This window comes from Geotrypetes seraphini, chromosome 12, assembly GCF_902459505.1.
Source record: "Geotrypetes seraphini chromosome 12, aGeoSer1.1, whole genome shotgun sequence".
Lineage (NCBI taxonomy): Eukaryota > Metazoa > Chordata > Amphibia > Gymnophiona > Dermophiidae > Geotrypetes > Geotrypetes seraphini.
Window position 1 is genome coordinate 90806682 of NC_047095.1, and position 12393 is coordinate 90819074.

The 12393-nt window shown below is 46.7% G+C and overlaps 1 protein-coding gene across 4 annotated transcripts in view; it reads right to left on the bottom strand.

Moving 5' to 3' along the window:
• The window catches only part of RC3H1 (ring finger and CCCH-type domains 1), a 446950-nt gene that overhangs the window by 115693 nt on the left and 318864 nt on the right, over positions 1-12393 (bottom strand). For all 4 annotated transcript variants that reach the window (XM_033915444.1, XM_033915446.1, XM_033915443.1 and 1 more), the window contains one exon: positions 11941-12154. In XM_033915444.1, the coding sequence (XP_033771335.1) occupies positions 11941-12154 (214 nt within the window). The remainder of the gene's footprint in view (positions 1-11940; positions 12155-12393) is intronic.

Here is a 12393-nt window from a genome sequence, read left to right on the forward strand (position 1 = left end):
TTCCCCCTCACACACTGCCTGGCTCATAGGATACTAAGGGGAAGACAGGCAGGCTAAACATCCACTCACAGGACTGCAGCCAGCACAGGAGGATGGGCCGCGGCCCACCGGGACAATGCCCGGTCCTCCCAATGGCCAGTCCGGCCCTGTTGCCAGGTGAGCTGCAAAGCAGACACCGGCACACTCGCCTCCTGCCGCATATCTTAATTGCGGACCTTCCCGTGTGCCAGCTGCAAGGCCTTCGCATGCCATAGGTTCATCATCGCTGCCCTAGATGATGTGTTTTCATGTTTTTTATCTTATGGGGATTGAACATCCTACAGCTCTTATATGTGCTAACCCAGTGCTTACCAATCTTTCTGTAGCCACAACTCCAAATTGTGTGGACATAGAAAGTACATAACACTCGGCTAAGTGTAGAATAATGATGTACCTTGAAGCACCCATACAGGTCAACTCAAGTTTTGTGACCCTAGTGGGTCCCAATGCAGTTTCAGAAGCTCTGCTCTAACCCTTGGAAGGAAAGAAGATAACTTCTGCTACAGCAGACCTTGACAAGCCATTAAGCTCCACCGAGGAACCACTTCAGAACAGTCCTTCTTCCATTTGTTGGAGTGGGAAGGTGCTGGTGTTGCATTGGGAGGACATAGGAAAAAAAAAGGATTGGAGGAAAGATATATACTTTCATTCTCCCAAATGAAAGAAAAATATAATTTCTTTGACAATAAAAAATAGAGGTCTAAAACAAGGAACAGCATGGGAAGAAAAGAACATTGTTATTTTTGTGGAACACAGGCAGCAGTGCAATTATAATTATCAACTACTTTATCACAGTTCTTGTAAATCATCTGCTCTTCTGGCACTTTCCCTCTCAGGCAGAAAATACAAACCACTATGGGCAAAAAAGAACAAACCTGAGTAGTTCAGAAGCATTTATAAAGAGATTAGGTTCTAAGTTCTTGTAAACCGTGTCGAGCTCCATTCTCATGGAGATGATGCGGTATATAAACTTAAGGTTTAGATTAGATTAGATTAGATTACCTTGATAATATCTTTTCTAGTAGATAGGGATGGTATGGTGAACTAATGATCTTCCATCCACTCCCACCAGTCTGTAGCAGGGGATACTGATCACTACAGCACTTCCTCCTTCTTCCTGCTCTCTCTGCTGCCCCTAGTCAGTTTGTTTCAAAGCTGGCAATAGCCCTACAGAAGAGAACAGGAGAAGGAGAGAACGGGGAGACTCCACCAAGAGGAACTTGATCTGCTCATACAAAATAACACAATGCTCACAGACAGGCCAAGCAGAGAAAAGGAACAAATTTAACAATCCTTAACAATAAGCCATAAGAAATTGTGGAACTCAGGGAAACCAAATTTCTTCAAAGGAATGACAGTTGGCAAAAAATTCAGAGATGCAGCCTTCAGGCAGCAGACAGTTCAAGCAGGCGCATCGACAACGATGGGCAGGGGGTTCAGCATACAATCCCTATCTACTGGAAAAGATATTATCAAAGTAAGAACCTAATCTATTTTCCAGTGCAACAGGGATGATATGCTGAACCAAGGGACAAACCTAAGAAGTTCCCGATACCCTTTGTGGGAGAGATAAGCCTGCCCACAAAACAGAGGATCCAAACGAGGAGTCCTCCTGTACCATAAGAACATAAGCATGGCCTCTGCCGTGTCAGACCAGGGGTCCATCGCGCCCGGCAGTCCGCTCCTGCAGCGGCCCTTCAGGTCTATGACCTGAAAGTGTTCCCTACCTAACCTAAAATGTCCATACCCTATTCGCTCAATGTCCTGTAAGGTAAACCTCTATCTGTACCCTGTTATCCCCTTCGCTTCCAGGAAGTCATCCAGTCCCTTTTTGAACCCCAGAATTGTACTCTGCCTTATCACCTCTCTGGGAAGCGCGTTCCAGGTGTCTACCACCCGCTGAGTGAAGAAGAACTTCCTTGCATTCGTTATGAATCTGTCTCCTCTCAGTTTTTCTGAATGACCTCTTGTTTTAGTTGTCCCTGCTAGTCTAAAGAATCTGCCCCTCTCCACCTTCTCTATGCCCTTCATGATTTTATAAGTCTGTATCATGTCCCCTCTCAGTCTCTGCTTTTCCAGGGTAAAGAGCCCCAGCCTGTCTAACCATTCGGCATATGATAGGTTCTCCATACCCTTTATCATCCTCGTTGCTCTCCTCTGGACCCTCTCGAGTATTGCCATATCCTTCTTGAGGTATGGCGACCAGTATTGGACGCAGTATTCCAGATGTGGGCGCACCATTGCTCGATACAGTGGCAGGATAACTTCCTTCGTTCTGGTAGTGATACCTTTTTTGATAATGCCCAACAATCTGCTCGCTTTTTTTTTAGGCCGCTGCACATTGCGCCGCCGGCTTCATTGTGTTATCCACCAATACCCCCAGATCTTTTTCTTGGCTGCCTTCCCCGAGTACCCTCCCTCCCATCGTATAGCTGTACATGGAGTTCCCCTTCCCTATGTGCAAAACCTTACATTTCTCCACATTGAAGCTCATCTGCCATTTTTCTGCCCACTCACTCAGTTTGTTCAGGTCGCTCTGCAGTTCTTTGCATTCCTCAACAGTTCTGACCCTGCTGGAGAGTTTTGTGTCATCCGCGAACTTGATGACTTCGCACTTCGTCCCCGTTTCTAGATCATTAATAAATATATTGAACAGCAGTGGTCCCAGCACTGACCCTTGCGGAACACCACTTGTGACCCCTATCCAGTCAGAGTAGTGCCCCTTTACTCCTACTCTCTGCTTCCTGTCCGCCAGCCAATTTTTGATCCATCTGTGCACGTCCCCTTCCACCCCATGACTCCACAGTTTCTTCAGTAGGCATTCATGGGGCACCTTGTCGAAGGCTTTTTGGAAATCTAGATATACGATGTCAACAGGGTCACCTTGGTCCAATTGTTTACTTATCCCCTCAAAGAAATGCAGTAGATTCGTCTGGCATGATCGGCCTTTACAGAAACCATGCTGGCTTGATCTCATCAGATTATTTTTTTCTATATGCTCATTGATACCTTCCCTGATCAGTGATTCGGCCATCTTCCCCGGAACAGAGGTTAAGCTCACCGGTCTGTAGTTTCCCGGGTCGCCTCTCGATCCTTTTTTGAAGATCGGTGTAACATTTGCTATCTTCCAGTCCTCCAGGATTACCCCTGTTCTCAAGGACAGGTTGCAAATATGCCGCAGTAACTCTGCTGTTTCATCTCTGAGCTCTTTCAGTATTCTTGGGTGGATCCCGTCTAGGCCCGGAGCTTTATCAGTTTTTAATCTATCTATCTGCCTGAGAACGGCTTAGACGCTTACCTCCATGCATGATAATTTCCCCTCATGATCTCCCCTGAAGATTTTTTCCGGTTCTGGCACACTGGATGTGTCTTCTATTGTAAAGACCAACGAGAAGAACTTGTTTAGCCTACCAGCCACCTCTTTTTCCTCTTTCACCACTCCCTTCCGGTCACCCTCGTCCAGGGGTCCCACCTCCTCCCTCGCTGGCTGTTTCCCTTTTACATAACGGAAAAATGGTTTGAAATTTCTTGCTTCCTTGACCAGTCTCTCCTCTTACTCTTTCTTGGCTTTCCTAACTACTCGGTGACATTCTTTTGGATGCTGCCTGTGCTCTCTCCAATTTCCTTCGGTTTTGTCTTTTTTCCACTTCCGAAATTAATTTTTCTTGTCTCCTATTACTTTCTTTACTTCACTGGTTATCCATGCAGGGTCCTTCGTCTGATTCTTTTTGGATCCTTTCCTAAATCTTGGTATATATAGGTTTTGTGCCTTGTTTACTGTGTCCTTGAATAGGGATCAGGCTTGCTCCACAGTCCGAGTTTCCTTGGAGCTGTTTCTGAGCTTCTTTCTCACCATTTGTCTCATGGCATCATAGTTCCCTTTCTTGAAGTTAAAAGTTGTTGCCTTGGTTCTCTTTACCTTAGGTAATCCTACTTGCACTTTGAACTGAATCATGTTGTGGTCACTGGTTCCTAGTGGTCCCACGACCTCCACACCCTTTGCGGGTCCTTTCAGCCCATTGAGGATCAGATCCAGGATCGCTGATCCTCTCGTTGGTGCCTCAACAAGTTGTTCCATGAAGCAGTCCTGAACAGCTTCCAGGAACTCCGTTTCCCTTGCACATTTTGAATTTCCAAGACACCAGTCTATCCCAGGATAGTTGAAATCTCCCATAACTATGGTGTTTGGGTTCTTGCATTCCCTTCTCAGCTTGGCTACCATTTCTGTATCCTCAGCTTCAGTTTGCCCAGGTGGACAGTAGAACAGTCCCATCTTTATCTCGGATCCGTTGCTTCCTGGTACTTTGATCCACAATGACTCCAGTTGGGCATTTGTCGCTGCTGTGTCCACAGTGGTTGAGTGAATGGTGTCCCTTATGTATAGTGCTATTCCTCCTCCTTTCTGGTAAGTCCTGTCTTTTCGGTAGAGTTTGTATCCTGGCAGTACTATGTCCCATTTGTTTTCCTCGTTCCACCATGTTTCCATGATCCCTATGATGGCTAGTCTCTCATTATTGGCCATGACTTCTAGTTCCCCCATTTTGTTCTTTAGGCTCCTTGCATTCGTATACACGCAGTTCAAGTCCTGGCATTTTCCCTTCCTCGCTATTTTCCCTTGCATTCCATTCTTCATTCTGTCCCCTTCCTGACCTGTCAACTCCTGAGTATTGTCTCTTTTGTCTTCTCTTTGTGGTAGATTCCTATTGCCTTCCCCTTGTGTCGTGTTCCTATTGTCGTCCTCATGTTCCTTCTCATCATCCAGTCCCATTTTGACTTCCCCTTGTAGTATGTTCATCCTGTCCCCCTCTTGCTTCATCTGACTCCCTTGTTTGTTCATAGTCTGTTGCTTGCCACTTGTGTCTTCCCCGCAATCTTCCCCCTCAGTACCCTCACTGGATACTGTTTCCCGAACCGTCGATACCAGGTCGATTGTCGGCTTTCCCCTTCTTTTTAGTTTGCTCTATCGCTCTTCTGACGTTATTTGCTAGTTGTCTAGTTCCCGCCTTGCTCAGGTGTAGACCATCCTTCTTGAAAAGCTTGTTCTTTCCCCAGAACGTTGTCCAGTTCCTCACGATGAGAAAACCCTCTTCCTCACACCATCTTCTCATCCATGCATTAATTAATTGTAGCTCCGTCTGCCTCTTCGTTTCTGCCCTCGGTACTGGCAGGATCTCTGAGAAGGCTATCCTCTGGGTCCTCATCTTCAGTTTCCTTCCTAAGATCTTGAATTGTTCAGTCAGTGCATTCTTGCTGTAGTCTCTCCTGGTGACATCGTTCGTCCCGACGTGGACTATCACTGCTGTCTCTTCCGTCTCTGCTCCTTCCAGGATTCTTTCAATCTTGTCAACGATGTCCTTCGTTCTTGCTCCTGGGAGACAGGTCACTAGCCGATCCTCTCTCCCTCCTGCTATGTGACTGTCAATGTGCCTCAGGATTGAGTCTCCCACCAGGATTGCAGATTTCCCTTCTTTCAGCCTCCGTTTCGGTTGCAGGTCTGTGTCCTTGGTGTTCTTCGTTTCTTCCAGCAAGGTTCCTCCGTGGGTATCCTCTACCTTGGTGTCAGAAGTTTCTTGTCCTCTGCTCTGTGTGTCTTCCTCATTTCCGTGCTCCTGTTCTTCCACTCTCCTGTAGGCATCCTCGATGAACTTCTCGAGCTCCCTGACTTGTACCTCGATGCACTTCTCTCTCATGGGGTCTTCGGCTGTCTGGAAGGGGGCTTCTGAGATGTAGAGTCCCTCCAGCTCCTGAGCTTCAGACGACTGACTTCGCTCTTCAAGCTCTCCAGTTCCTGACATCGTCCGCACACATATGACTGCCGCCCGGAGGGGAGGTAGTCATACATGTGGCAGTCCGTGCAGTACACTGGGAAGCTCATCCTTCGGGTTCCTTCCGCTTCCATGTACCACTATATACAATCTACAAAATATGGTGAAAGTATGAAGAGATGACCAAGTCGCTGCTCTACAAAATTTGTCTGGCAAAATTGTTCTAGATTCAGCCCAAGAAGAGGCAACACCTCTAGTCTAATGTGCTCAAAGAGAGAAAGGAGGCTGTTTTCCGCAGACAATATAGAACGACGAAACAGCTGACATAATCCATCTTGAAATGGTAGCCTTGGAAGCCAGCCTCCCCTTCTTCAATGGAATCATCAAAACGAAAAGATGGTCGGAGAGACAAAAATCATTGGTATCGCAAAATAGCCCTCCAGACATTCAGCAGCTTCAAGACTTTGTCCTTTCTAGAACCTGAGGGCTGGAAGGCCAGAAGTCTAACCTCCTGGCTAATATAGTTTCAAGTTTTGGAGACCGTATCTGGCGAAGGACGCAAGAAGAATTGAAGTGGTCCAGAGGAGGGCAATGAAAATGATAGGAGGCTTGCACCAGAAGACATATGAGGAGAGACTGGAAGCCCTGAATATGTATACCCTAGAGCAGGGGTGTCCAATGTCGGTCCTCGAGGGCCGCAATCCAGTCGGGTTTTCAGGATTTCCTCAATGAATATGCATTGAAAGCAGTGCATGCAAATAGATCTCATGCATATTCATTGGGGAAATCCAGAAAACCCGACTGGACTGCGGCCCTCGAAGACCGACATTGGACACCCCTGCCCTAGAGGAAAGGAGGGACAGGGGAGATATGATTCAGACGTTCAAATACTTGAAGGGTATTAACATAGAACAAAATCTTTTCCAGAGAAAGGAAAATGGTAAAACCAGAGGACATAATTTGAGGTTGAGGGGTGGTAGATTCAAGAGCAATGTTAGGAAATTCTACTTTACGGAGAGGGTAGTGGATGCCTGGAATGTGCTCCCGAGAGAGGTGGTGGAGAGGAAAACAGTGACTGAGTTCAAAGAAGTGTGGGATGAACACAGAGGATCTAGAATCAGAAAATAATATTAAATATTGAACTAAGGTCAGTACTGGGCAGGCTTGCACAGTCTGGTCTGTATATGGCTGTTTGGGGGACGATGGGCTGAGAGGGCTTCAATGGCTGGGAGGGTGTAGATGGGCTGGAGTAGGTTTTGACGGAGATTTTGGCAGTTGGAATCCAAGCACAGTACCGGATAGAGCTTTAGATTCTTGCCCAGAAATAGCTAAGAAGAAAAAATTTAAATTGAAGTAGGTTGGGGAGACTGGTCTTTATCTGCTGTCATCTACTATGTTACTAAGTTATTAAAAATTTGTTATCCGCCTTTTCAAAATTACAAAGCGGCTTTACAACAAAAAGCAAAAACAGGGAAATGCAGACATTAAAATTAATAGCTAAATAATATCTAGTAAAGACAATTACTAAGACTCACATATGAAACTGACACGAAGGGAAAGGGTAGAACTACAATAAGTTGAGAGATAAGAACAATTAAGGAAAAATCAAAAGGTAAGGGGTACTAAGATTTTAATCTAAACTGCTATATTAGCCTCGGAAACTGGGCTAGTGATCATTTAAGGTGTGCTTAAAAGGACAGTCATACTGCAAAAGCATCTTTGAAAAGCATTGTTTTTAAGCTGGTCTTGAAATTATCTAACGTGTAAATCTCTTGTAAATAAGCCAGTGTTGAATTCCAGAGTGTGGGGGCAGTAATTATTGCGCATAGTATTATAGAACTTCAAAATCACCTTTGGCAATAAAGAAGGGACGGTCCACAAGGAGACCCCCCCGCATCTATGATATGGAGGTAAGGATCCCTGCAGGATAAGACCTGCAACTCCAAGACATGTCTAGCAGAAGTAATGGCTATCAGAAAGACCATCTTGATAGTCAGGTTCATGAGTGTGGCCTCTTGAAAGGGTTTGAACAGAAGCTGTTCAAGAGCCCCTTCCAACACAGTGTTAAGGCTCCAGAAAGGACAGGGCTGGCGAACTGGAGGCTTAAGCTTCAGGGCACCCTTGAAGAATCTGATAATATCTGGATGTGAAAAGAAGGAAAACTTGGCACCCTTGGCTTTGAAACAGGAAACTCCAGCCACTTGAAACTTCAGAGAAGAAACCGCCAGCCCCATGTCCAAGCCTTCTTGAAGAAAGGACAGCACTAACAATACTGAAGCTGTGGCAGGGTCCAGCTTCTCCTTGTGACACCAGCGTTGGAAGGAATCCCATGCCTTGGCATATGCCGCAAACATGACAGGCTTCTTGGCCCTCATAAGAGTACATACCACCAAATCCGAATAGCCTTTCTGGCTCAAAGCTGAGCACTCAAGAGCCATGCTGTAAGACCAAAGTGCTCCAGATCTTGCAGCACAATCAGACCCTAAGAGAGAAGTCCCTCGAGCAGTTGAAGCCTCAGAGGGAGACTGTCCTGAAGATGCACCAGATCCGCATACCACGGGTGCCGGGGCCAGTCTGGACCTACTAGGATGTAAGGTCATGCACCTTGGCAGCGGGAATCCGTGCAGAACTTACACACTATATGGTGAGACCTTAGCTAGGACCAGGGCGAAACGTGATTTGGGGGTGATCATTAGCGAAGACATGAAGACTGCCAATCAAGTGGAGAAGGCTTCATCAAAGGCAAGACAAATGATGGGTTGTATCCGTAGAAGTTTTATCAGCCATAAGTCCGAAGTTATAATGCCGTTGTACAGATCCATGGTGAGGCCTCATCTGGAATATTGTGTACAATTCTGGAGGCCACATTACCAAAAAGATGTGCTGAGAGTTGAGTTGGTTCAACAAATGGCCACCAGGATGGTCTCGGGACTCAAAGATTTCCCGTATGAGGAAAGGCTGAATAAATTGCAGCTATACTCACTCGAGGAACGTAGAGAGAGAGGAGACATGATAGAGGAGGTGGAGGATGATATTTTCTTTCTTAAAGGTCCCTCGGCCACAAAAGGGCATCTGCTGAAAATCAGGGGTGGGAAATTTCATGGCGACACCAGGAAGTTCTTCTTCACCGAAAGGGTGGTTGATCATTGGAATGAACTTCCACTTCAGGTGATTGAGGCCAGCAGCGTGCCAGATTTTAAAAGGAAATGGGATACACATGTGGGATCTCTAGGGGGGTAAAATCAAGGGGGGTGGGTCATTAGAGTGGGCAGACTTGATGGGCTATTGCCCTCTTCTGCCGTCATCTTCTATGCTTCTATGTTTCTAGGATGACATGTCCCAAGGGCCTGGCTACTCTTCTTAGGACTCTGCCTATCCATCGTGGGCCAGGGAGGGAACATATACAGGAACTTGTCTGTTGGACAAAGTTGTACAAGGGCATTGATCCCTGCACTTCTGGGCTTGTATCTATGGTTAAAGAAGCGGACTGCTTTCATGTTCTTCACCGTCGCCATGAGGTTGAACGATGGTCTGCCCCAGCGGTTAACAATGGTCTGAAAAGCCTGATGAGAGAAAGACCACTCTCCCGGGTCCACAGTTTGTCTGCTGAGGCAGTCCACCTGTACGTTTTGTACTCTGGCGACATAGGCTGCTGAAATGGCCAGAAGATGAGCTTCCACCCAATGGAAGAGCACCTTCACCTCCTTCTGGAGTCTGACACTCCTGGTGCCTCCTTGCCTGTTGATGTAAGCCACTGCCGTGGTGTTGTCTGAAAACACTCCGACAGCCTTGTTAGTCAGCCAGGGCTGAAACTGCTTCAGTGCTAGTCAGAGGGCTTGGAGCTCCACCCTGTTGATGGACCAATGGCGTTGAGATGGAGTCCACTGCTCCTGAACTGGACGGTCCTTGCAATGTGCTCCCCAGCCCAAGAGGCTGGCATTCGTTGTTAGCAAGGTCCAAAAGTTGATTTGAAGAGGCATCCCTGAGGTCGACTGTGGATGTAGCCACTAGGCCATGCTACAGTGGGCAGCAGTCATCCAGGTCAGTAGAACATGCAGGGAGTCCCTCTGAGGGGACAGAAGGGAGACAGAAGGGAATTTTGTAGGAGATGCATATGCGTTCTCATTGAAGGCACCACTTCTATCATGGCAGCCATCGAACCCAGATCCACTTTACACCGCACTGCATTGCTCCTGCCAAGGCTTCACTCTCAGAAAGAGAAAAAGCGTCCAGGTCATCATCCTAGTGACCCCTTCCGACCAACTGTCGGAGTCTGGGGTAAATGTAGGTCTTCTTAGTAGAACAAATGTGGGACCAGGGGAAGGCTGCGTGAATGGTCGCTCTCCAGCTGACCCAGAAAGTGTGCTAGCACTGCTGACATAGGCTTGACAGAGCAAGTTCACAAAGTCAGGCATAAAGGGCATAGAGGACCGAGAACTCCCCTCAAGGAGAGGGTTAGAGCGCTTTCTTTTCAATTTGAGGCCATCAGTGCCCTTACCAGGCACTGGTGCCACACTCTGGGACTCAGAGACGTTAACATAGTCCCCAACCATTCCAACAATCTCTTGACAGCCTAAATGAGATGGTCAGAGACTGAACCCGAGGTTCTCGCTTCTCCATCTTGTGCAAAACAATACACAGCATAAAGGCGCTCTTCCGGTCCCCAACCGGAACAAATTTCAAATGAATTCATGATATTGAAGCATGAGGACTTCATTCCTGGTGATTAGAATTAAAAATGAGGCATTTTAAGGAAGTTTGAGAACTTAGAATTCAAATCAAGAAAAATCAAGATGGCCACAGCCAGGATTTCCTGCTGAAAAAAACAGCTGTAGCTCCAATGGAGGACAACCAAAACCAGCGATTTTAGGATTTTGGGGGTTGGAGAACAAGGCTACATCAAATAAAATGTTGAAAAACAACAAATTTAGGACCCCCCCCCCCTCTGAACTGCCCTATGGGCTGTGAAAGCCCTACTCACAGACCAGACGCTAGAATAAGTGGTGCAGCGTGCCTCAGATTCTCTAAGGGTAGCTGGAAACCGGAGAGGAACTCTGCCAACAGGAAAGCTGCCCCTTCTGAATCTTCAGCTACCTGTCTGGCCACTGTTGGACTGAGCCTCAACCCCCAAGTCCAGGATCCAAACGCCACGAGGATGGGGGAGGAAAATGCAGCCGACACCATGTGTGCTCTGAAGAAACACAATTGGTGTCCGTACAGCCTGAGCTAGCACTCTTGATCAAGTCAAGGAGTGAGCAAACAGTAGGGGAAAACCCTGAGCTCCACAGTTCATGCAGGCTGGCTGAGCAGGTCCTCGCAGAATCTACCTGTCAGTTGCAGACCAGTTTGCTCCTCTCACATAGGCTAGGCAGTCACCAGAGCTTTACTGGAATACGAAGTCCTGCACAAAAAACACAAAAAAGAAGACTGAGCAGATCAAAGTTGCTCCTGCAGGTTTGCTTGCAGAGGAAATAACTGACTGGGGGCAGCAGAGAGTAGGGAGGAGGAGGTGATGAAAACAGTGATCAGTATATCCTACAATGGGCTCATGGGAGCAGATGGAAGACCCTTGGTTCAGCATACTATCCCTATTGCACTGCTAAGTATGTTTGTTCCACAGCACACAAAACAACCTGATCTTAAATTGTAACTGTAACCCCTACACTGGCATCCTGTTTGTCTGCCTTGATTGATTAGATTGTGAGCTCATTCGAGCAGGGACTGTCTTTGTGACTGTACAGTGCCACGTACATCTGGTAGTACATCTAGAAATAATTAGTAGTAGTAGTAGTAGGATGTAATTATTATGATGAAAATATTCCAAACATGATCAGATGGAGAGGAAAAGTATGGCATATGAGCAGAACTAAATTCTGTGCTGGGAAGATTATCTGTATTTCAATTAGCAGTAATACTGCCTGAGACTCCAGGCAGTATATACATTTTTTAAATAAATAAATACACTTTTAGGTCTCTCAAACTGGCACTTACATTTTCTTAACCAAGAACCTGATTATAAATTATCATCCTCAGACTGGTTTGCTACTGACAGATGCTTTACATACTATTGAGAACAGACTATCACACAATGAAACAATGTTCAGAAATTCTGGACATTCCAATTCCCAGGGCGCACCTGAAATGCTGACTGATTTTGTGGTAGCTCCTTGAGTTGCCATGGCCTGTAAAGGACCAGCAGCTTGATACAGGGTTTTAGAAGTACGGGAGATGGCTCCAAACCGGGACACTGTTGGTCGATCTCCAAATGGGATGAGGTCATCATCACTAGCTTCAGGCACTCTCCTCTGCAAGTCCAACCGTTGCTCTCGCAGGCTTTTAGTTTCTACATTCTAGAAAAGAGATGAGAGAGAAAAGAGAAAGAAACAGGACAACGATTAACTGCCAATTTAGATAAAATCAAAACCAAACATCAATCATCCTATATAATAAAACCCTAGCCGCGCATGCGCACTTACCTGCGTGCTTCACTGTGATCAGTAGGTCCGTGGCAAGCAGGAGTGCGGATGCGGCGGCCAGCCAACTCGGAAAAACAGCACAGCCGCCGATTCCCCCCCCCCCCCCCCGCCCT